Genomic DNA, 27,295 nt, shown 5'->3' with positions numbered 1-27,295 from the left:
GGCCATCAAATGTGTATTCAACTGATTTACATACAGCATTTACAATCCCTGGAAACTAAATTTACATAATATGTAAAACAGGTGTCTTTTTTTGGCATCGTGCCAGAAAATGCAACCTATTATCAAATGTATGGACATTTATCTACATACACAAAATGACATTTATATTTTATATAATTCTGTTATTAAAAACAATGGGTTTGTTTCTTTGTCATATTACTGATATAATACAAGTTACGAGAAATGGTGAAATGGTAAAGACACGGACTTTGAGGTTAAGAGGTCACGAGTTCAAATCCTGCAATTCTATAATACTACTTACCAACAGAACATTACATTTGGTAGGTATCATGTTGAACTTATGTTGCATAACTTTACCACTCATAAAATAAATTTCATCAATTTTATTTTTGTTTGCTTTATTCTTTTCAATAACAATATTGATTGCTTTATTAACCAACACTGACTCTTGCAATGTAAAAAATTATTTTAAAAAATGAATAAACAAAACAAGTGACAAATACATGAATGCCTGTCTCTACGTGCAGCACTATTTTCTAACCATGCATTCATTATTTCTACATAAAGAGAGACAGCAGGGTATATTTTGGTCTACGATCATTTTCAATTTTTCCCATTACATCAAACTGAACTTGTATCACCATTGTGCACAATGGCGGAATTTTGGGTCATGAAATAGGACTCAATTTTGCAAAACAAAAATTATAGTCATATCATGTATATTTGCTCATCTCATTTGTGTGTGTGTGTGTTTGTTTTCATGAAAAATTAAATATGGTTCAAATACTCCTACAATTTGGTTGTAGTTTCCATATATGCACACACTTGTTTACCATAAAATTTGGTTTCAAATTTAGGGATTGGATTATATTACATCCAGGTGGGCTTATACATGGGTTTATTAGAAATATTTGCTTTGAGAATTTGATTGCCTTATTTGAACAAGTCCTGGGTTCTGGTCAATTCCTAAATAGCTAAAGCTCTGTCTACACTATCAAACTATTTTGACAAAAAAAGTGTGATGTGCCCAAATATGGTAGTGATATGACATTATCGTGTCCATATATGGGCACATCACATACTTTTGTCACATAAAGTTGATAGTGTAGACAGAGCTTTAGCACCAGAAAATGGAACGTAATTAAGGTACATAATGATCTAAGCAGTGTGGATGGAAGCACGATTAATTACACAAAGTTACACCGCCTTCTTTATAATTACAAAGTGATTACATTTTCATAACAATATAAAAAATGTAAATAAAACAATATTATACTTGATTAATAATACTACCTGGTTAAAAAAAAAAGTTTTCATCAATTCTCACATTTTTTAACTACCAACCTTTCATTTGGTTAAATGAGGAATTCATTTTAGCACGTTGCATTGTGGGAAATGTGCAAAAAAGCTTTCAGACATTTCCAATTTTGTTTGTAGATAAGCGACGCAGAAATCATGATTTATTCATTATTTGTATCCGGTGACCATGAGCATAATGTTATATATTAAACCTAACCATCATAATAAAACCTATCTTTCACTATGGAGAAAAAAAGCGTTGCTTGGAACTCTGTAAATCACATACAAAGCATAGAGTACAAACCATTTGCCTATGTACACAGACAACTAGATGGAAAGCATTTTCATTAGCCAATTTTAGGTTAATTCTTACGTACGATCGAATGCATTCAATAATATAGAGGAATATAATGAATAATCATGTTTTTTTTTGTATCGCTTACCTACAAAAATTATATTGGTTTCTAGCCAATTTACACAAAGAAAAATGACCTCAAACTTTTGCTGTAAAATGACCAAAATCTTTCTAAGTAAAGGTATCTCTTGTTACGGTGTACAAAAAACTGAAAAATCTACCAATCAACATTAAAAGTACATACTTTAAGCAATGAAATAGCATCATCATGATTAAATATTTTGACATAAATTATGTTATTACTAGGAAAATGGTAGTTGGTGTATAATACAAGATAAGTGTTTACTGCTCTTTATAGTGAAATAAATTTTAAAATCTACTGAACTTGACATAATATGACAAAAAAAGAAATTTAACAATGTAATTGATTCACTTCCAGTAACTGAGAGTTAATCATTAGCCTATAATAAATTCAGAATATTATTTCTAACAAATATTACACACATTTTTTAAAGAAATAATATTGATTACTGTTTTCTTGTTTTGCGGAGGCTTTACATTACCATAAATAAAACAAATTAAAATCTGTACGTCTATTCTATACACAAGATTGAAATTTAGATTGAAATTTAGATTGAAATCATTTTAACATTATTGTTAAATGAATTCTGCTTCCCAGGTTCTTTTTTTTTCTTTCAGGTTCTTTTTTTTTCTTTTGAGAGGTATAAAGGATAGCAAAGATAAAAAGCAGTTATATGTATATATTATGTTATAAAACCACTATTTAATGTATCAAACATCTCAGTGTTTTAAAATACCTATTAAAATTAGCTTTAAATTTACTACCGTAAATGAGAGATTGTTCCATTAGTTTATTATAAAGTTATTGATCATATTTACTTCATTTTAATTACAATATTATCCACTTTTTTTTCAGATTTAAAATGAATTATTACCAAAAAATATTAAAGCAAGATTACAGATAAAGAAATATGTTTTGTCTTGAGGGTTTTAAAATCAGTCTCAAATATATTGAACATGCACTTTTCCCCTTTAATATAAACAACCAATTTCTGTATGAAAAACAATTTAATTAAACATCCTCATTTGAAAATAATAACATTCTGGTTACCATCAAACTTGGATAATCCTAATAGATATTTTGGTATTTTTTTCTAGTCATTCAAAAACATATAAAAACAATTTTGCTTCTGGAGTCCAGTTTTAGTATTATAAGGAATTACCACACAGAAAGACATAAATCGTATTATATTGTGTTAACATCTACTGTAGATTATTAAGTATTTATAAAGTAAGAAGCAAGTGTTTATTTACATATGAAATTAGCACATTGATTAAACTTAACGACCAAGTAAACCTATGTTACCATAGAACTGTGCAATATCGCAATACAATCTTCTTTCGTTTTTTGCAATGTAGGTGATGAAGATACGCACGATAAAACCAATAATTATCTGTTCCATATGAGTTGATGATAGCAATTACTTCATATTGCTACGCATAACACGAACATTGTAAAAATTGTGAGTTGACTCCATGGCGTTGCGTACAACATCAAAATGAACGACAAACCTCAACCAATAATTATCTGTTTATATGGCTGGGTTAATTGCGATTTAACTTCATGGCATTGTCAAAACATAACCGCCTGTTCCATGTGAGTTGACGTACCTCGATAAATAACACCACGTAATAAAACAACTTGCGTAAATCCATGCGTTTTTAATCTTAACATTGTTTCTTATATCCCACTTTCCTCGCAACTTCACTTTTATAAGCTTGGCAAGTAAGATTTATTTTTAAAAGTTAAAATGTCTTTTTTAATCAATATATTTGAGAGTTTTATCTCCGCAATAAAATGTCATTGTGCAAACCGCTTTGTCCAGCTTTTGGCAATTCTGTCGTGTTCTTGACGGTTTGTAAGATATTGAGTTGCTATACTGCCTACAAGTGGATCATCTGAAAAAAAAAAATCTCATTAAATTGAATTTGTTTAAGCTGATCGATTTTTTTCTACCTCATAAAATTATAGAAAGATATTAATCTAATAAGATAATCTTCAATAACTCAATTTAATGAAACTAATTTAATTTTTATGAAAATATCTGAAAATAATTAACTCACTGCAGTAAATAATTTAACTTAATTCACTTAAAGTGAGATATTTTACTGAATAAGTATTTCCTATAATATAGGATTTCCTATAAGTGCTATTATTTGAATGTGAATTAAAGGAATAAGGAAGTACTGTTTCCCTTAGCCGAAGTGTTATTGTTGAATATGGCCACTCTGTTTCATTTGGGCAGAATACCCAGTCATAATAAGATGAGGAAATCTATGAGTGTGATACAGTACAATCAATGGTGGATCCACGATTTTGAAATAAGAAGGCCTACTGTAAAATTGTAAAATTAGTTGCTGCTGAAATCAATCTAATGTATGTAGATTTGATAAAAAGTCCCATACTTTTTTTGAAGCCAATAAAAATTCTCTTAACACAAGAATAAAAGCATGTTAAAAAAATGAATTGGGAAGAGTGATTATAAATAAGTAATTGCCGATTGAATGTATGGTACTAATGTACACATCATAAGTTTATACATTAATTATCTATTAATTTAATAACAAATACTGAAAATAATTAGAGGTATAATCCATTATAGATACAATTCAGTATGAAAATTGAATGTAAAAATTAGATTTTAATTGTGCTACTACACAGGACTCTACAATGCAATATGACATTATATGAGAATTAACAGCCTAAAAACTAGCTAGCTTTAGGGAATTGCACACTTTGGAAATGAGTCACTTTGCTACAAGCCTTTGTTTAATAGACAAACAGCAATAAATCATTGATCTGCTGCAGTAAAAACTGAGGCTACAGAATACAAAGCATCCTTTATTATAATTTCAGTTTTTATCATTTTAGAACTCACGATAACTAGACATAATGACAAGATTTGTAATAATTCTTTATTAACTACCATCATGTATAATGGATGTTGTGTAGCTCAATAATAATAGTATGATTATTTCAAAATTTGAGTGATTGAATGTTTCATTCAACGAGGCATAGTCATATTGAATAAAAACATGTGAAATATTTGTACTCAATAAAATACAATAGTACACGATCTGTAGAGGAAATTTAAAGACCTAATATCCTTTATGATATCAAAATACTTGATATATTAAAAATATGAATTCTTGGATACGCCTCTAAATCCCCAAAAGGAGATTACATTCAGGCGTCCCATAAAATGGATTCAGATTAAGGATAAAAGGTGTTTGAAGAAAGGAATAAGGTTGGTAACAATGAAATTACAGATATTAATTAATATCTTCACTTTAATAACAGGTTGAGGTCTGTTCAAGATTGAGGCCCTTAAAGATCCCCCACCTCTCTTATCTGAATATTCCACAACCTACATTATATGCCTTGCATACTATCATTTTTTACATGGAAACAATGTCGAGGTATGTAAACATACATTAATAATATATAATGTAAACATATTTCATTCTAATCACATTATACTTTATCATGTAATGTCAACACATGACATTTGAGTCTATAAAGCTTTGGCATTTTTTGTAAACGAAAAATTACTTTAGTTGATATTTTGGAGCGATGCTTATTTGCCAGCAACGATAATTTTACAACATTTATTTGAGTGTCGTTTGCATTTCCACAGGGAAAAAAAACAGGACGTAATCAGAGCATACAATTATACGTGTATGGGGCTTGTGAAGATTAGCATAGTGTGAACACAAGTTAATTATTTGTGATACTAATTTACAATACATGCATAAACATAATGCAAATGGAGGCTTACCTGGATTACAATCGCTGAGTAACGAACATATTGATAAAAGCACTTTTGAAATTGTCAAGGCAGGACTCCAGTTGTCTTTCAAGATGTCCAGGCAAATAGCACCGCTGCTGTTTATATTACAATGATAAATTCGGGTACGGAAAGTAACCTGAAAGATACAATGAAAATATGTTTTAAACAGTGGACACAAAACAAGAAACAAGTCTACAGCTCAGTCTTCACTTCAAAGTTTAGTTTGACAAGAGACTGTGGTGTGCATTAAAACACGATCATACAGTATCACTACCATATTTGGGCACATCACACTTTTAGTTTGATAGTGTAGACAAAGCTTTAAACACTAGCGATGCACAAAAAATAATTCAATGTATACAAAAATATTTTATTTTACTTATAAGTTATATATATTATTGTCTCCCTAAAAAAAAATGTAATTTTTTTTAAAATGCCATTTTAATGTCACATGAATACAGAAAACATTTATTACTAATTATTTGTCAATACTATTTATGAATAATGATGTCCTAATAATAAATAATCACCTAGTGTAAAATTAACATTTTTAACAGAATACTGTAAATGGATTTCTTATTAGCATATATTGACACATAATAGATGTTTTAACCATTTTGATTTTGTTTTAGCAATTTTCATTTTCCTTCACAAAACAATCGTGGGACCATTCTACAGTTAACACCTGATAGGCTTTCTTTATCAGTGCTTCTATGAATATGTTCTGTTGAGCGCAGAAACGTTTTGATTTTATGATCAATCAGGAAATTACCTCGTACTGTAAGCGTACAGTATTGACACATATTATAGATGTTTCAAACATATTGATTATGTTTTACCAATTTTTATGTTCCCTTTACAAAACAATCTTGTTCTTAATAATATACAGTAGTTTAAATCCATGGTCAAGTTATTATTGATTGTGCCATGTTAGAATCAATTGACTAACTGTGACAGTAATGTACAGTAAGGATCACATTGCAATCCTATTGTGACAAGAGGAGAGCAAAGTTGTCCTAATTAATGGCCTAGTGCCAATCAAAAGGTGATGTTCTGGTATTCAATTGAGTCTGTAAGCAACAGAAACCATTACTGTTATTTGGTTGGATAAATAATGAACACTAAGCAATTCACACGGTGTGTAAACGATACCTTATTCTACGTACAATTTCAACACGTTAGAAATACTGCTATGCACAATGGGTAATCTATAACCTACTATAAAGCTCTGTCAACACATCAAACTTTATGTAATAACAAAACAAATGTGGACATGATGATGTCATATCACTACCATATTTGGGCATATAACACTTTGTTTTTGTCAAACTAGTTTGATAGTGTGAATAGAGCTTAAGAGAGAGTTTGTATGTTTGTCTATATACAGTACAAATATATCTATAATCATTGGGTTTCAAAATTAACGAAATTGTATTTTTAATATTTCATACCAGCCCTGAGAGTTGTTTAAAGTGAGTGGGGAATCCTGAGGTATTTACGCTTGTAGGAAATCATATGTATTTATGACAATGCAAATTACCTTTGGTGGTTTGAAAGGATATTCTGGTGAGAAATGAATTTCAAGAAAAAACACGCCACTGTCGTAGACAGAACCTGGAGGTCCTAGAATTGTAGACACCCATTCATATATATTATCTCCTTTTGGTCCGGCACTGAAAGAACAATAAAAATCGATACATATTTCAAGAAATGTTTTTTAAATATATAAAATACTACAATAAAAGTGTAGTATCCAAATACATTACTTAAGCTTTGTCTACACTATCAAACTAGTTTGACAAAAAAAAGTGTGATGTGCCCAAATATGGTAGTGATATGCCCAAATACGGTAGTGATATATCATCATGTCTATATATGGGCACATCACTTTTTTTTGTCACATAAAGTTTGATAGTGTAGACAGAGCTTTAGTAATAATAATAATAGTCGCATATCTCTGTTGTGTTGTATAATTCTTTGTTGTAATGAATCCCCTACTACAAAAACACCCTTGTCGAACATAAGTGTTAATGTACAATACAAATGATATGGCTTAGTACACATTGCTTAACTGTGGATAAAATTGGTTATCTGATTACATTTATTATTGTTTAAATATTATATTATCTCTATGAACAAGATAAAGCCATATAAGATTAAATTACTGATATCAACCACTTATTCTTCTCCTATAATAAGCTGTCCCTAATGATTTGATTTGAATTTACGGTATTAGGAAAATCAAAAAACACATACAAAAGTAATAACATAAATTACTGACATTACAAATAAATACATATACTGTATAAAAGATTTTCAAGGATAGCCAAAATACCTTATTTCCAGTGGGATCCTTATAATAGCTAAAATAAATAATCTAAAAATTGTTACATTAAACACATAAATATAACAAAAAAATAATATATTTATGTAAACAAGTAAATTAAAAAAGATTGTGATTCACTAGTTATTTGGTTGAAAAGTACCAAAATGAGATTTAACATTTCTCTTAAAATATCTGTTGTGTTGTGATTTGACCTTTTGATCTACCTATTTATTTAGTATTTTAACTTTGGGCTATAGTGGATTTCATATATTTTCATTGTATTGTTTTAACCAAGACAAGCAAAGTGAATTTCTTTAATCGACTTCTTGAATCATTAAGTGCCTGGGAACAGAAATTGTAAAATGGTTCCTGCGTCAACTTTTTTCTTTACCCACAGTTTGATTGTTCCCCTCCTCATTAATTTGCCTTTGGATATGAATTTAAAAACCTATATATTTTCCACAAATAAATAGAAAGAGAAAAAAATGTATTATTCATCAAAGTAGCTGTACTAATACTACAAATTTACGATCGTGATATTCATAGAGAATAATTCACCAACACTTCACTAGTCACTGATGAAATTGAATAGTTGGGCAAAACACTCTAAATGTCAGTATGTGTCGTGATATTTAAAAGGAATCCAAATTAAATCTACTACTGGACAATATATAACCAATGACGGTTTGCAACATCAGGATGTTTCCATTTATGAATATGTCTATTATATTTGATAGCAAAATACTGAAAATGTCAATATATTAATCTTAGAAAACCAATAATGAAAATGCAATACGGATGTTTTCATTTTAATAAACTTAAATATATTTTTATTTCATACTGTAAATGCATTAATCTATTAGACAACCAATAATGAAAATGCAATAAGGATGTTTTCATTTTAATAAACTTAAATATATCTTTATTTCATTGTTTAACAAAATACTGTGAATGCATTAATCTATTAGACAACCAAGAATGAAAATGCAATAAGGATGTTTTCATTTTAATAAACTTAAATATATTTTTATTTCATTGTTTAACAAAATACGGTAAATGCTAATATTAAATCTATTAGACAACCAATAATGAAAATGCAATAAGGATGTTTTCATTTTAATAAACTTAAATATCTTTTTATTTCATTGTTTAACAAAATACTGTAAATGCTAATATTAATCTATTACTAATTAGACAACCAAGAATGATTTAATATCAAAGCATAATTACAAGCTGTTTGTTGTTTAGCAAAACACTGTAAATGTCAATATAATCTAGACAACCAATAATGAATTTTCAATACCAGGATGTTTCTGTTTTAATAAGCATGAATACATTTCAAAATTTATACAAACACTGTATGTAAATCTAATGATTGTAATCTATAAACAACTATTAGGATGTTTCCATCTTTTAAAATAAGCGTAGGAATAGGATTTTTTATTTCATAATCTTCTGAACAGAAGAAGAAGATCATCAAAATATTTATCCAAATATCATCAAAACTTATTCTGTCTATAGCATAATAAAAATATGCAAAGAAAGAAGTTTTACACCTTCAGTTACTATGTTACAGGCTACAATAAATAACAAAATAATATCAGTATTATTTATTGCAATGTACTGAATAATAATATCCACAAACTATTTACAGAAATATATTTGATATCAAATGTGCACATTATATTTTTTATAACCCCCTATTTTGCTGCCAAACTAACAGTATATTTTGGTATTACTGTATAAACAGGAACATGTGGTATTGTTGGTAATCACACTTATAACAGTGCCACTTCAACATTTACAGCACAATGCCTAAGCTGTGATTGATTGATTCAGCTATTACAACAATTGTGATTCAACCCTCTGCAGGAGTTATTATGTAAGTTACAAATTATATGTACAGCTCGATTATCTAATGCAATAATTAAAATAGTAATTAAAAAGAGCAATTAAAAAAAGTCTCATCTATCTTGATGATAACCACTGAAAATGATGGTTGCAACTGATCAGGACCCTCTCAATAGATGACATCAGGCTTGTCTGCAATTTATGAGAAGAGAGAGGGGACAAACTTACCGAGCTTCTATATTTCTTCTTCTTAACTAGGATGCATCGTTGTTTTGAATGTGTAAATAGACCTCGTGTACGATACAAAGACAACAACATAATTCTGAATATCTTTGTGCATGTAATAGTAATCTCTGTAATTTGTCTCACAGTATGTTACTCGATTAGCGGTGATGACATTAACACTGTCTATGCATGTCCATCAATAATTATGTCAAAATATTATTATTCAATAGGCACACATAGCAGACTGTACTGTAGTATTGAAGTATAAGTAGTTACAATTTATTGAAGAAATCTCAAAATGTGCAAGTTCGTTTTAACATTATTACAGTACCGTATTATAAAACTAGTGTATGTATAAATATGTGATAAATTTTATGTGATTTTAACTACTATACGAAAAACATGGAGACATGAAATTGTATAGGCCTGCTGAATGCTTACAAAAAACACATATTCCACCAAGCTTGTGCTAGCAGGCTTGGTTATGTGAGAGGCAGCACTTGGACTTGGAGAGAAGCATGTGTTCAAGATATTATTCGTTGGCCGATACTGTAGATGTACACTTGTTCTTCTTTCATAAAAATAAATGTCCCATTTTAACACAACACACAGCAATTAATACTAATATACTAATATTAATTCATTTATTATTACTTCACAGTAATTAACTTGCATTTTAAATTTTATGAAAACTAGTATTCAAATTCCGTGTCAGTACACAATAATCTGAACATTGGGATTTCCCCTCCTAGCTATATCGCTTCGTAGTCTACGTGTAACCTACGAAGTTGCCACGCGTACGAAACGTAGTGTACGCATCCAAGGGTTGCAGTATTAATTATCTGTACTGTATATTCAGTCCAAGGACACACATTAAAGTGCAAATAAGTGTTCTCTTCAAATATTTTAAGTGGCAGATTCAGCCTTCTTAAATACAGTAGATGATTTCATATTTAGCATCTTGTCGGCCTAACAATAAGATTATTAAATATTATCTATAAACGCTATTGACAAATTATTGTACTGTACATTTTACACAGCAAAGTACGGACGTGTGTTGGATTAGCTCTGTTAAGCCCTAAGGGGAAACCTTTGGGACCACACAAAGTGTCCCTTTCGAGTGTCCCCTTATATTAACAGGGATGTCCAAAAAGAGGGGTTTTACTGTATTTTAATGTTCATATTTAAAAAAAATTATCAATTTAACAGTATTATGCGAAAGTATTTGAATGAAGTTAGATAGAAACAGGTAAACGACATTCTAAACACCTCATATAAGCATGGACTGTCCAGGTATGCAATAATATTAAAAGAGCCAAGGTCAGCATAGGGGATGTGTACATTTAATTGAACAGCCATGTCTCAATAGGAATCAGACTGTACAGCATGTAAAATTCAGTTTCTTGATATTGCTTGTTTACATCAGGTCTTCACTGTACTACATCCTATTTCCTATACAAGTCATTTGATCGTAAAAACCAATCAAATACGACTCTCACATATAACGACCTGTTAGTCTATTCTGTGTATTCAGATATTGTATTATTAGATGAGTTTTTAAATAATATTCAACAACAGAACAATTACAATACACTAATACAAGGACTGAATATACTAGCTAAACTGACTAAAATTGAAACCCCCTTTGTTGAGGGAACATTTTCCTATAAAACGAATAAAGGTGAATATCTGTCAACACTATGGTCAACCTCTATTTAGGGGACAATTTAAATGTGTCCCCATAACAGGCATTTTGAATTAGTTTTGGTAAAATTTCTAAAGATAATAAAGAAATATCCAATTGAAAAAATCTATCAATTAGGATTTGTAACGACAAACAGTATACACTGTATGTGCCATTCGTTATTATCAGCTTCCAGTTTAAAATGCTAATATTTACTTCATTTGTTGTATACGGTAATAAGTGTTATATAATCTCATCCTAATATTATCAGATGCTCAATTATAATCCCAACCCTAATTTTGATGCAAAATTATTTTTGCTTTTTATTAAATTGTAATACCATACTTGCTTATCAAATCTTCCACTATTTTTATTTAGCCACTTAATAAGTATAATTGAATTAAATTAATGTTTTACGCAGATCCTACAAATTAAAGTCTTAATTTAAGAATATATCATACTGTACAGTGTACTGAAAGCTTTCATATCTTTAAATAAAGGAAATATACTCAGAGAGTAGATACATCAACGTCGTCAATTAAAAACACAATCTAAGACACACCAATGTGGTAAATAAACAGTTAAAAACACACACATACACATCAACTTTGTAAATAAACAGTTGGATGACATTTGGGAATAAAGAACATGTTTACAATGTACACTGATTCTATTACTTACAGTAGGTCAAAGGTTAACATGAATTTAATATTCTAGAATATTTTCCATGAGAATAGACACAAATCAGATATTCATAATCAAGAATCAAATGTTGTTCTTACCGTATATTAGTGTGAATGCACAGTAAGTTATAGCAGGGAATATGCTTGTTATATTCTGTGTGAATCAGGCATTAAGTCAATTTATGTCAAATACTATTTCCACGTTATACTATATAGGAAATCAAAGGAAGTTACCTATTTCCCAATTGGCTTGGGAATAGTTTAGTAGGTGTTCCCATTTACAGTAGGATACAAGATATTCCAAGATATGTTTTTGGTTGCCAGTCTTTGTCTGAACAATTTACAATTACATTGTTTGGCTGCCAGAATGGGAATACTGGCAGTGTTATATATACAGGGAAACCATGTACAGTAAGGCGTATCTCAAAATAGCGTCTTTTTTCTGGAAAGGGATTATATTAAAAGGTTAGGTTTAAAGTCAGGATAGTTTTATACCGGGATGGAATAGTAGCAAGCTATTTTGTGATTATAATGGTCATGAGGAAATATAAACAGGGATATTGTAACCTTTAATTGGATCTGAAAATCATTTTATTATAATTTTGGCAATATTAGCGCTCCATACATGGCTGTTGAAATGAACATGATAACTATTTGTCCTTGGTGGTGCACCATAAATCTTGTCACAGTATGAGTGCCACTTACCTGGATAAACGCCTTCACGCAGAACTCGAGAAATGATGATGGGACAATGCAAATCTGATACGGGTGCACGGATGGAGAGTGCTATTGTTGGTTTATCCAGGTAATCTAGCATGGAATAGGCTAAACCGACACTGCACTACAACCCTAATTTTGACTCGTATGTTAGCTAATTCTGTAGCATGTAATTTTCAAATAAAAACAAATTTAAATCGAATACAATGCAATGATGCATGTTACTATAAGAATGTTAAAGATCTTAAATTTAAAAGCATTCATCTTATAAATCATTATCATATTGTACTGCACTTAATTCTGAAATACGATAAACCATTCCAATTATTGCATTAAATAATCATTATGGAAATAATATAAATTTGTATCATATGTGCTGGAAAACAGTTTTTTAAAGTAAAAATTAAGATTAATTTTTTAGGAGTCAAATGGCACAATATCAGCTGCTGTATAGGAACAAATGAGGTGGAATAGCATGTAACAACTAATATTTTCTTAAATATATAGAGCCCCTATTAAGGAGACACCTTAGGGATCCCCCAAAAAAAGTGTCCCTTTAAAGTTGAATTAATCCTGGCTGGCTGTAGTGTTAAAACATGTATTGCCTGTTTTTTTGTTTCACAAGAAAGTGTCCCTTGATGAGTAATGAAGGAAGAGTGCATAATTGTAACTTAATTACAAAATAAAAATAAATAGTGGACTTTGGTTAAATATCATAGGAGTTGATTTTGAGTAGCAAACACATTTTTATTTTAAAATGTTAATGAGTGAATTGAGTGTAGACTACAGTTTAGGTCAATCCTTGAACTTGTTATGAACTACTACATAATTATTACCAGGTACCACATAAGTAATAATATCAAACCTTGTACTATATTATTATTCAGAAAAAATATTAATATATTAGTTATTTTATGTACTTCAAAGTGAACAGAAAGTATGTGCATTTAAAAGTGCTGAAGACGATAATGAATAGGATAAATCTATTGTATAGTAATGTCAATATTTTTATACAGTAAACCAACATATTAAAAACTGTATACACAATGATTTTGTACTAATTTTAGCATTTATGTAAATTGTTAATTGTAAGTGTTTATGATGGAATAAAAGCAAATTTGTTCTATTTGGGCCGATGCCAGTTACTTGCTCCTGACAAATAAATACTGTAAAACCTAAAAAAGAAGCCCATGGGCTTCAGGTCAATTTATGTGTTGTCGGTCATCGCCTGGGCTGCTCCCCAACTGTGTCAAGGTAGGGAGCGAGGGCACACGCTCCAATCATATTTCCGCATGTGCGCAATGAACTAACATGATGTACATTGGTCGTGGCAAATCGAAAGATCTGTATCAAGACTTGAAACTAAAATTACAGTACTTATAGTAGTAACGCTAAGCGAAAAACCGCGTAGCTCGTCCCATGTAGAAGCTGTATCTATCCTGTGAATGGAAACCACCTGTCCGCTCTCTGTTGTGTGTGAATGGTCAGAAGGAACAACATAGATTCTACATTTTTATTAATGTTACCGCTCGTCTGTGTAATTTTGCCTTTACTGAAAATTGTCTTCTAACATTTAGTACTCATTGACTTGTTGTTGACATTAGTAAACTTTATTATAAACTGAATTGGAAAGTTCATTTTTTTATGGAACAGTTGCAAACTGCAATTTAAACGTGATAATCTTCATTTATTTCACACTCAATTGTACTTGGCTTGCAAGGATTAAATATTTTGACAGTTGTATGAACGTAATCATCACTCCAGCTTTAATGGTCAGATTGGTCCGAAAGAAAACTGACCTTCAGTGATACCGTTTCAATTATTATTGAATACCAGCAATAATAATAATTTTAACGAAAAGAGTAATAAATAATACATTTCAAAATAAATGAAAATAAAACAGCTCACTTAAAAATATAAAATAAAAATCTGCTGTTTATGTTAACATTTTTTAAACTTCTCAAATATTGTATATTGGAATTAATAAAATGTATAAAGAATTATTATAATAAAAAAGTGTTTTTCATAAAAATTTAAAACAAAATTCCATACCTGCAATTTGGTGGTGGGTCTAGGGTTATTTCGGCAAGCTCTTTCTGGATTCTGAAAAATATAAAAAATAAATTGTACAAATAAACGACAATAAAGCATAACAACCGATTCACACTATTGTACGTGTATCTCTTACTCAATAGACTCATCACAGCCACATAATACATATTTATTATTAATATAGAGATATAAAATAAAGAAATATTCATAGGTATTTGAAATATGGTATCTATAGCATTCAGTAAAACCTCTATCAACTATCAAATTGCACTTGAATTGTTTATTGCCGAATCTGTTTTTTTGTTTCTGTGTGTGTTATCGCTGCGTCGGTCCTGTTTTTGTTTTGATACTGTCAGTGTCATAAAATATAAAATAACGAAAAAAAAAAACCTTTATCAAGGGGACACCTTCGGGAACCCAACAAATTATATCCTTAATAGTAATAATAGGGGTGTCCCCTGAATAGGGATTGTAGAACTAAAACATAATTTTCTTCTTTCACTTCATGGGAAAGTTTTCACTGAATACAGTAGGTACTGTATGCCTAAAGGAGTGGTTGTACTGATACATATAATTTTACGAATATTCAATCAATTTGGGATCTTTAAAAATGTTTTTTAAGATTGCTTTTTTTTGTGTAGACCCTTAAAAAGCAGTATCCTTCTACTCATAGAAACAGGACTTAAGGGTCAATTCAATCCATCAAGCAGTATCAAAAGCCCTTAATATCACAACCATGTTGTCTACATTGTTAGCAACGGGGGTCAAAGTTTCACTAGTTAATTAATTGAGCTGTTGGATATGTGCGATGAACTGTAATGTTCAACTACTAAGTGATTACCTGTACCCCAAATTAAAATTATAATGATCAGATTTCTGTATTGTAATGCAAAATAACAGGTTTTTTTTATTTAAAAAATTGATTTAAAAAGATTAGCCATATCTGCGAAATGTATGATATAATGATGTAAATATCTCAGAATTACAGAATTCACAGATTCTTCTTTTTATTGTCAATTTTTTTTATTTGAATTGTAATGCTGTTGGTTTTTGCATGGATGGGAAGTAGTTTCTAACTCCATGGTGTTAAATGATCATTGAATGATTAAATGATTAACAATATCGTATCATATCACTCTTTTCCATTTTATTATACTGTATACAAATTATTTTTACGATGGTGTTCAGGTCCTTGAAAAGGAACAAGCACCATATTATTCATGTTTGATAACCTTAATTTCTAATTCTTAATTTGTTGGTGACTTTAGTTAGTGTTGCCTTTATACAAAATGTGTTCAATTAACACCCACAAAAACCGTATTTTAAAAACAAAAATGCTACTGAGCTGTGCTAATCAGTTTAATTAACTTAAAATGAATGAAAAGCAAGGACAAACAAGATTAAATTAACCACTTGCATATCATTGTTCAGATCTGATTGTGTACACAACCTATTGTGTATCACAAAACACAATCATAGCTAGCTTTTTAGGAGTTAATGCTGATATAGAAGACATTCTGTTCATTGTACTTGCACCCTCTGCTGCAGATAAATTTACTGCTAGGAATACAAATGATACATTTTAACAAAAAAACTGAAATGAAAAAATGAAATGTGGATATTTCTCTGTATCCCTGTACTATATAAAAATATACTTTTTAATATTTATCTAGTGAATTATCAGAATATTAAATAACAAATAGTCTGAACTACAATTAAGCACTTAATGAATAGAAAACCTTGGACAGCCTTTTTTCTATTTACTATATTAATATGGTATTCAAGAAATGCATAAATCATATTAAAAATGTATTATACAACTAGAATTTGAAAATGTTAAGAACAGGGAAGAATTCTTCAAAATGATAACACTTTTTTTTTTCTGGTTTACTTTATTGTTTTGATTACATTTTTTAATTTTAAACCACAGCATTGATTTTTGTTCAGCAAGTTGCCTTTGGATTTAAAAATAATAAAAAATAATAACAACTTTGTTAAAAATTCAGTAGACCCCAGTTTTTATAAAATGATATTTTTAATGACAAAATGAATAGTTGTTTTTGTAAAAAATCCTGAAATGTTTATATCTGGTAACATTTTTATACTGTTGCGTTCTAAAGGCGTTTACCATAGTGGCTTCAAACTAGCATCTGATTGGCAAACATGATGTAGCCATATTCTTTACTATTTGGTCTTAATGGTGGACCGCCTTTTAAGCAGTGATTTTGTTGCAGTTGACACTCTAGTTGTAATATAATAACTCTATGGAAATGAATACAGTAATCTCATTCTCTATGCAATTTGGTTACAAGTCGCTTGAATTCTCATGTCATTCTAAGCAACAAACATGAGAATATGACCTTAATTTGACCTTTGAGTAATTTTAATTGCATAATTACTTAGCTTTGAAAGATATTAATTTTTTTAAGCACGATAATATTAATTATGTTTTAATAACTATACTATACTTTTATACCATAATACTATAATCTCATTTATCATTTTATCATACAATAAAGTACTCAAGGGATTTTAAACCTAATAGAGTTTTCTTTTTTTTTGTCTTACAACCATTTTCATTTTGATGATATAATCATGTTTGTTTGCTTGAATAATGTGGATCACTTAATTTCACCAATTTCATATGTATCTATATACCGTAATTGTTTCACAAAATAAAATGTAATGCTTATCATCATAACTTATGTAAATTCTTTCATTTATTTTGGTTAAATCTCAAATATATAGACTTCTCGGTCTCATACAGTTTGAAAAATGTTATTATGTTATAAAAACTAATATATAATCATAATGTATTACATGAGTACGATTCCTACATTCATGAATAGTATTGTAAATAACTTGGTTTCCACACATCATAGGTATTTTGCTAATGGCTGTAAGTAAATGTATTTATCATTTTACTTCATGTCAATGCGTACCACACTAGTATTCTGTTAATAAATGTCTATAGTTTCTATATATATATTTTTTTACACCATATTTAATGAGGATGATCCATCAAGCAATTGCTGATCATTAGGGACCCTCAGAGGTTCACAAGACAAACATATACACAAGATGCTCTACATAAACAAAGTCTTTGGGAGGGGTGTTGTAATTTTGTCCTTAGAAAAAATCCTGACATGTGACGAGACTTGAACCCACGACCATTAGAGTGGTAGCCAAGCATCATAACCACCAAGATACAATAGAATCCCTATTACACCTTTGGGACCTAACAAAGCATCCTCTTTTTAATATGGGTGTCCCATGGACTGGCTAGTGTTAAAAACCATATACTTCTTTTATTTGTTAACAGGAAAGTTTTTCCCTTCGATAGAAGTGTCCTTTTATTACATAAAAGCATGCCCCTTGAATGGGGGATGTCTAAAGAGGGGTTCTACTGCATACAGAACTGTAAACTCTATTTAAACTCTTCTTGTTCATGTACAGTAACTATATAGTTACAGTACTTATGCCCATATATTATATGCAATGAAACACTAAACAATGGTTCTATAATTTAAAATGTTTTAACAAAGTTTGATTCTAGAACAAGTCTAACATTACTTCTATTTGATTTTTATGTTGCGAATAGGTATTCTGTTATCTTTCCTGGGTCGTCACGCGAAACAACATGTGATTCATACTGGTAATTTGCTATTAGACTGAAAAGTAATTTTACCAAAAATTGACACTAATTCTCACTTTTATAGCAGGGCCGTAGCCACTAGTACGGTTGGCAACATTTCAACTTGACCACTTTCCCAGTGGCTTGAACAGATATTGTTCACTTCACAAAACCGCACCAATTTATTTCTTGTGGCTACACATCATTGTATTGTTCAAGTTGTGCTAATAACAATAGTGGAAGGAGGCTTTCACACTTTTCAATTAGCCAGCATATGTAGACATAAATCATTTCTATATTTTTTGCTGGTAGTACAGTAGGTACAGTAGTAGGAGAAGTACATTATGCCCCTATAGGGTAGCTTCTATTGATAAGAGCATGGACCTATAAATTATAGGTCCATGATTAGAGCATGGTGAAATAACAGTTAAATTATTTTACCATGATCAGAGACACAAGAAACTAAAAGCACTAAAATAAATGGTGGTATTTACATTCATCCATTACTTCCAAGTCAATTAACACCTTTTCTTAATGAGCAAACATTTCATTCTTTAAAGCCATTTTAATTAGCATTTGATAAATTAAGAAGAATATGCCATCTAATTAAATGAATGGTGATTGAGGCTTTGTGAAGACAAAGGCTACTGCAGCAAAGCTTATAACGTCCTCCATGATTATAATAAGCTGTAAAGAAAAAGAAGTACTGTGTAGTTGGTTTATGATTTTGTTCAGGAGAGTTTTTTTCGGGGGAATTTATTCGGGTTAGGGGTTTAGTTTTTTGTATGTAATATGGTAAACATGTATAATCAAATAAATACCTCTTGGATGTGAAGAAATACAACACAAACCAAGAAGTCGGATAAAATACAGTAAAAATTGATTATGTCAATCAATGAATTCTACTACAAATAAAAATGTTTTTTATTACAATATTGTGTATATATGCATGTGTCGGGGCGTTTATTCGGGGGAGGCGTTTATTCAAACAGAATGAAAAACGAAGAATTTTCCAATTCTTACAAATTATTCTTTTCAGTCACTATATGGGAAATTGATACGACAACATGTACTATTTTCTATTTCTTGCTTACAGTACATAAAAAACATCTGGCCTATTGTACTAAAATAACCCTATTTGTTAATGGAATAATCCCACATGTTTCCGTGTTGTACAGTACTGTATAAATTGCTATTCGAGTGAGATAGAAGTGATGATATTTCATTTTAATTTCATTTATGTTGTCTCTATGCGATACATATAAATACAATACAAAACATGGACATGAATAAAAAAAACTAATGTAGGCCTACGTAACTGATAGTTGTATACAAGCTACAACATGTCTTCCAATCACTGTAGTATAGAAATACAAGATCTCAAAAAAAGACATTGTATAGTTTGATGACAACTAAAATGTCCTAAAATTATCCCTACTGTATGTCTTGAAACTCTGCCAAAAATGTTTCATACATTCTATCAGTATTTTTTTTTCCTAAGAGTATTATCGGAAGTTGTGGTATGCATTACTATACAAAACGCAGGGGAGTATTGGTATACAGTAGCTATCAAATCTTAGTGTGGGCGAGGATCAGATCTTCTATGTGGAAGGGTGGGATGCTAGTTGACAACTAACTAACTAGCTAGGCCAGCAGTATGTGGAAGGTCTAAAAATAAGTGGTAAATAAAGAAATGTCAGCAACATTAACAGTACAGTTCTAAGCGTACTGTAGTAAAAGAGTACAGGCATAACTCAATCTGGTTCTAAGCGTACTGCAGTAAAAGAGTATAGGCATAACTCAATCTGGTTCTAAGCATACTGCAGTAAAAGAGTACAGGCATAACTCAATCTGGTTCTAAACGTACTGCAGTAAAAGAGTACAGGCATAACTCAATCTGGTTCTAAGCATACTGCAGTAAAAGAGTACAGGCATAACTCAATCTGGTTCTAAGCATACTGCAGTAAAAGAGTACAGGCATAACTCAATCTGGTTCTAAGCGTACTGCAGTAAAAGAGTACAGGCATAACTCAATCTGGTTCTAAGCATACTGCAGTAAAAGAGTACAGGCATAACTCAATCTGGTTCTAAGCATACTGCAGTAAAAGAGTACAGGCATAACTCAATCTGGTTCTAAGCATACTGCAGTAAAAGAGTACAGGCATAACTCAATCTGGTTCTAAGCGTACTGCAGTAAAAGAGTACAGGCATAACTCAATCTGGTTGATGGCATGTGATATCCTCATCTTATTGTATATTTTTGTTTGGTGCCAAAAAAGAAAATTATCTTCTTGGAGGTACAGTACTTAACGTACTGTACAGAAGTTTGCAAGCCGATCTTTCTTTATTTATAATTGTATTTTGCTTAATACTTTGGATACAACTGGAATGTCCTTCATTTGTGTATAGTGGGTGATTTTTATCCTTTTCAATATGAACTACTTTAATTACAACAAAAGACTAATTATTTATCCTAGAGTAACTATTCAAGATATGTAGAGTGTATTAGCTTGCTTCCAACACTTCAATTCCGGCCGTGACCTACTGTAGGGACTAGATCAAATAATCCTGAGCACTTGCCCAAGAAGTACTGTACAGTAGGGTGGTAGGCGCTCACTGGCTAAACCCCAGCGCTTAACGGGCCCCAGAGCTTAAGTTTCAGTCCGAAGATTGAAAAGGTTGCAGAGCCATGAGCCTGGAATGTAAACAGTTATATGATATGGTGTTGGTTTAATACATTTATTTTAGCACCAAGTTATAGATAGATAATTAGTTTGTTCTCTGTCGACTAAGCAAGTAAATTTGGAAATACTGTTCTGTAGGTACAGTATAGAGAAGACGGTAATGTACAATGAGTATCCACAGGACACAGGTTTATTGAATCGGGTACTATGTTGAAATTAAAATTGGGTAGAAAGAAAGACTTTGAATGTGGGTGCTAGTACCCACCGTAAATACATTTCATGAGCTTTTACCAGGAACACTGGAGCTGACCCAAGATTGCTTCCATAAGTTTTCACAGCCTAATCTTACATATTGGCAATGTTTCTGTAACCATAACAAACAATTAAATCAGTTAATTTTTTAATCAGATAAATTCATAACAAAATTATGTGCGCATGACCAAACTAAGCTTAAAATGATCGCATTTATCGGATAATTATCATCGAATTTTAATGAGGTCATTGGATTATCGGTTAATTTTTCTCAAGCGGAAACCCCGTTTCCACTGGAACTTTATCGGTTAATATTTTAATACAGTTAGTAAGTACTGAAAGGAATGGGACATTAAAACAATTCTGGTTTTGGAAGCGGTTTGATTTCTGAGAGTTGACAACACTGTTAGTAGACAAACTTATATTATATATATTTAATGAGACAATTCTGACAAGGTCAGGAGGGGGTTACATTATGTCAAACAATCACTTCTCCCTCTAGCATCTCATGATAATGACAGAAAGCAGTTACCAAATTTATTTATTATGTTTCACCTACACTACTGTGTTGTTTATATACAGTACAGTAGTTAAAGTGAGATACTGGTTTTGTCTGTAAAATTAAATTCATTAAAAACAGGTATAGAACAAGAAATCTGTCACTCACTATATTGAAAACAACAAATAAAGGAAGTATCATTCTGGGAATAAAGTACTAATTGTTTACATATTTAGGGAATACTTTGTTTTATAATTTGCATACAAAAGAAACAATTTTGTATTAAACAAATAAAGCTAATTTTAAGTGTTACCTCCTGTATATACACAGTACCATAAATGTAGTATAATTGTTTTAAAACGAGTTGAAAGAAAGACATTTTTTAGTACCCATGTGGTAATAAAATAAAGGCCAAATAACACCTTTCACTCAAAGTTTGCACCCAGCTTCCTGCGTGAACTCTATGTCACCCCTTGTTCTTATAGAAGATGATAACCACAACAACATACTAATTACCAACATACAGAATTAAATAAAAACCAACTAAAGTACATTTTACTCAATTGAATTACAAATTAATGTTGATAATACAATAATAATTAACTTTAAAATTAAAATCAATTATGCTATTGGCTCATTTAATTATATTAAATTGGTCAGGCACAGGTACTGTAAACAACAGTATTTTGTTAAATGTTGATAAGGCTAATTCATTCATTCATTCTTTTATTTCGGAAACTCTGGTCCATAGAAAGTAAATTACATATATATGAAATAAATAAAGTAAACAAAATTACTACTACTCATCTCAGGATGGCATTCCATCTGGAGAGCATCTTCAACTTAACTAAGACATTGCTATAATAAGGCAGCCTAAAAATCATTTGTTTCGCTATTATTACCAGGGAATTGTTATCTAATAACAACTCCCTGCTATTACCAACTCTTTCTTCCAAAATACAGCATCAACATGAACAATCAATTTAATTTTTTAATTTTAGGTCCTTTTACGACCTCATTTTCAGCCTCAAAATGTTAATACAGTTAGTTATGCAATTAGTAGTGTATTTCGGAAAATCATACAAAAAATACCACTGTTGGCTACTGTACTGTAGATCGATCTTGTGTTGTCTAATCAGCCAATTTGTGTATAATATTTCACTGGTGAATCGGACACAAAGAAAGATAACATTGAGGCAAGTACAGTACAAGATCAGAACTCCTTATAGGAGAGTCTTGATGATTTACAGTACAAAAACCATATTTAAAAGCTCATACTGTTAAACCTTGAAAATAAGCCCATGGGCTTCTTTCTTTTTTAGGACTTTTTCTGGTGGGCTTCAAGGTTTTACGGCATCTTTCCCGATGTACTGTACAATAAGCACATCTAATGGTCAACTCAGACAGTGTTGTATAAGACAAGATCCGGTGATTCGTCTCGTCGGGAGAAAATTAAACATGTTTAATGTTCTCCTGACAACCTAAAAACTACGGCCGATGCTATCCGAAGACGACACATCTCGTCAAGTTTTAACTTAACAAGATTAACAAATCCTGACAAGATAAGAGACACGCCGTTTGGCAATGAACGATAAGGGGATATGGATGGGGCCCTCCCTGAAAGGCCCTTTAACCTTTCAAATGGAGAAGGGGCTATACCAAATCGGCCTACAAAATTTGGAATAGCAACACAAAGCTTTCAATTATAATAAGAAATTGATATTCAGTGGATAGATATACACTAATTAGTTTAAAAATCAATACAGTACATGTAATCAATATAATAATCTATGAAATTGCAGCCATCAGTGTTCTTCAACCCCCCTCCCCTCCAGATTATATCCCTGGGTTAAAACAGATCAACATATTATATAGTATTTGATAATACCATAATGTGTCGAGTTACTTTAATTTAATCTTTTATAATTTAATATGTAAAATAAATTTACCATTTAGAACTTTAGTTATGAATAATTACAATCAATCATTACCAGATATAATTACATTACGATACTTAATAATCATAGTTTTATGTGACAGTAATTTCTTAATCCTTATTTGATCATAATGATAATAGCATTACATTTTAAAACAAAACTAAGAATTGCTGAAAATTAATATTAACAATTCAGTTGTCAATTAGAACAATACTTTAAATATTAAAAACTATAGCTATTTATTAATTATACCAATACTGTCGAGTATTAAAACAAAATCCCTTGATTGATTTGCTTGATCGACAACAATAAAATATATTTCCTTTAAAAAAAATCTTACAATTGTTGTTTAGTATTAATTGAATTTACATTTGATATTATATTCTTTACTTGATTTAAACAGTAATCAATTGGGATGAATATGAAAGTAATTAGTGATGTACTCACAACACACACACTCCCTACAGTAGTGTACAGTACTGTGAACAAAGCCTACAGAATAGGAAACATGGCTGCCAGTTTCAATTGAAAATAAAAACTCTAATATCTCTGCCATTTTTTAACCAAATCTAACAAATTTGGTATCAAAACATAGGATATCATATATTGATTAATATCTGACTATGTGGATGTTTATAAGTAGGAGTGTTATTTAGAGACACGATGTTTTAGCTTATATGCAAATGAGCTAGTGTCAGTCTACGATAGCGTATAAATGGACTTAGCAGTGAGCTATACACATTCTATTTAAGTGCATTATACTCCGATATCTGATCGATAGACAAACAGCCCATCAATGGAAATCAACGGGTATTCTTTTCACAAAGACTAAAATAACTGTTAATATTGATATAATTATGTGATAAAATACCTTCTTGCGCTGTTGCTCAGCATTTTTTGACTCCATTTTCCCGAGGACGGAGTCGTTTTTGCAGGAGCAGGCGGCAGAGAAACAGTTTGTTCTCGTTCAGAAGAGGAGTTTGTAGGACCAATTCTTCTGCTGTTTGCACCACTATTTCCCCCACTACCTGTTGCCTGCGCACCATTAGGTGTTCTGTTATTAGTATTCCGTTCGTTTGGCATTATTTCTGTGAAAAAAAGGAGAAATATGTCAACCTGACGATGTCTCAACTCAGACGACCTCACGATCTGGGCAAGTGGGGAGCGAGCAACCACTTAGTAAGAAAAAATGACATGTAAAAAATGCACATTAAAACAACTTGCACATTAAAGGATTTAATTGAAGGGCTAATTCTTTTAATATTATTCTTATTCAATCCAATGATAAACTTTTCTATATAAAAAAAGTGTTTTTATTGAAGTAATTCTTGCAGGGTCTGACTAGACGTCTGACCGCACTGCACTGCTGAGAAATCAACAACACATCCAAGTCCCAATCGAATCACTTTCGTAAAATGTTTTTATTACAAAAGAAACACAAAACATACGACCATGGTTCTCAGCCATCCTATTCTTTGATACTTATAGATCAACATACCTTTTGAAATAAGTAATATTATTACCAAGAAAATGTGCAGGACGCTAAATTAACAATAATTTCTTGCCATACAAACGTAACACAGCTTGGGTGAATACGACCACCGGAGACTCGCGCACCGTGTAATCAAAGCAAGCCTAAGTAAATTGGCTGTTCCGACGACCTCACCCCTCTGTTTTCATAAAGCACGACAATTTGAACATCCGTAACGTAAATAATGTCGGATGCTTTTAAATACATTTTTAATCATATAATACTATACATTTACTTTTGAATGTTGTATTGACAATTTGTAATTCTGGACACGTTGACAATTGTTTACCAGCCACCATATTACAAATTAAAGAGATATATCTTTTTTTTATTCGTTTTTTGATGACGAAAAACGATGTCACACAATTTGATTTTTTTAACTGCATTGTAAAAAAGTTATGAGCATTCTATGTTTTAAAAATATATAAGTAAGGGGCATACAAACTTTTTTTACGGCGCGGGTGACAGCAGTATCCAATAGGCGTATCCGGTCAAAATTAAGGGGAGGAGGGACATGGGATAGATCCGCTACCCAAAGGGGGAATTCCCTATGGGAGCTTGTTCTCGTGTCGGAAGGGAATCCCCACACCCACGTGCCGAAAGGAAAAGGACTTTCTGGTGAATTAGGAAAACGTTTGTATAGATACTTATATAAAAACAGATGTACCTATGTTCGTCTTGCTTATGATTTATCAAAACCACGTGGTATTAAGGCATTTTGTTCTGAGACTAGACTACTGGAGAGGATCACTCCTAAAGCAATCGTAAAGGGGTGTCTGAAGGGCAGAAATAAGAAACAAAAACTGATCTAAGATGCCCACTTAAGGAGTGACTGCAGTAAAACCGGATAAGATAAATAGTGACAAGATCCCAGCCATGCCAATTCCTCCCCTCTCCTGAAAAATGGTGACGGACATCCTACCTAATGGGAAGATCAACCGTACCGGACCACCGAGGATCTATTGACCCACCCGAGTGTGTGATTGAAAGAGATCCCCAAAAAGATGTAATGTGATGTAAAATAGGCTCATTATTTAAGGCCGATTTGTTACTTATAGTGGATAAACGTAACCTACCATTCTATTTCAGGATCTAAAATCATAAAACAATCTTACTCATAATCATGTGCAGTGTTCTTCAGTCCACATTCGAAACTGAGAAAAAAACAAAAGACCAAAAAAAAAAAAAAAAAAAAAAAGTCGCAGGAGTTGGCTGTAGCAGTTTTATAATTTGATATAAGAATGGAGAAATCTTATTTCTCCATGATATAAGGGAGAGGAAAAAGTTAACTCAATTTTGGAAATTATAGTATCATCCCTTTCCGGTTATGTTGAAATGTATGAAATACGTATGAAATAAATAGAGTATTATTGTTATACACAGTACTGTATTTTGTAATTAAATCAATAAACACCATTAAGTAGGTGGCGTTTTCATACAGGTAAAAAGCTAATAAACCATCATAAACCAGTCTATTGTTAAAGTCATTGGTTAGTGATGCATTTAGACGTGACGGCTGCTCATCATCTCGAAACCTCTGATACACAAATATTACGTCATGCTTATTTTGGGAAAGTCCCACTTACCAATATTATTCCGCCATTATCGCTATCAATTTCGGACGAAATATGTACAGAAAATGCTATATTCATATTTGTACGATTTTACATAAT

The 27,295-nt window shown here is 31.1% G+C and overlaps 1 protein-coding gene across 1 annotated transcript; it reads right to left on the bottom strand.

Annotated features, from left to right (window-relative positions):
* Positions 1-389: 389 nt before the first annotated feature.
* On the bottom strand, positions 390-25,704 carry LOC140040140 (ubiquitin-conjugating enzyme E2 E1-like). Its single transcript, XM_072085837.1, has 6 exons — positions 25,590-25,704; positions 24,963-25,179; positions 15,086-15,136; positions 7,088-7,220; positions 5,536-5,683; positions 390-3,655 (listed from the first exon to the last, which is right to left on the bottom strand). Exons 2-6 carry the CDS (start codon positions 25,172-25,174, stop codon positions 3,558-3,560), a joined length of 642 nt encoding a protein of 213 aa, XP_071941938.1. The 5' UTR covers positions 25,175-25,179; positions 25,590-25,704; the 3' UTR covers positions 390-3,557.
* Positions 25,705-27,295: the final 1,591 nt, after the last annotated feature.

This window comes from Antedon mediterranea, chromosome 2 (assembly GCF_964355755.1).
Source record: "Antedon mediterranea chromosome 2, ecAntMedi1.1, whole genome shotgun sequence".
In the NCBI taxonomy this organism is placed as follows: domain Eukaryota; kingdom Metazoa; phylum Echinodermata; class Crinoidea; order Comatulida; family Antedonidae; genus Antedon; species Antedon mediterranea.
The sequence above is the reverse complement of the archived record's forward strand: the minus strand, read 5'-3'. Positions and strand labels throughout refer to the sequence as shown.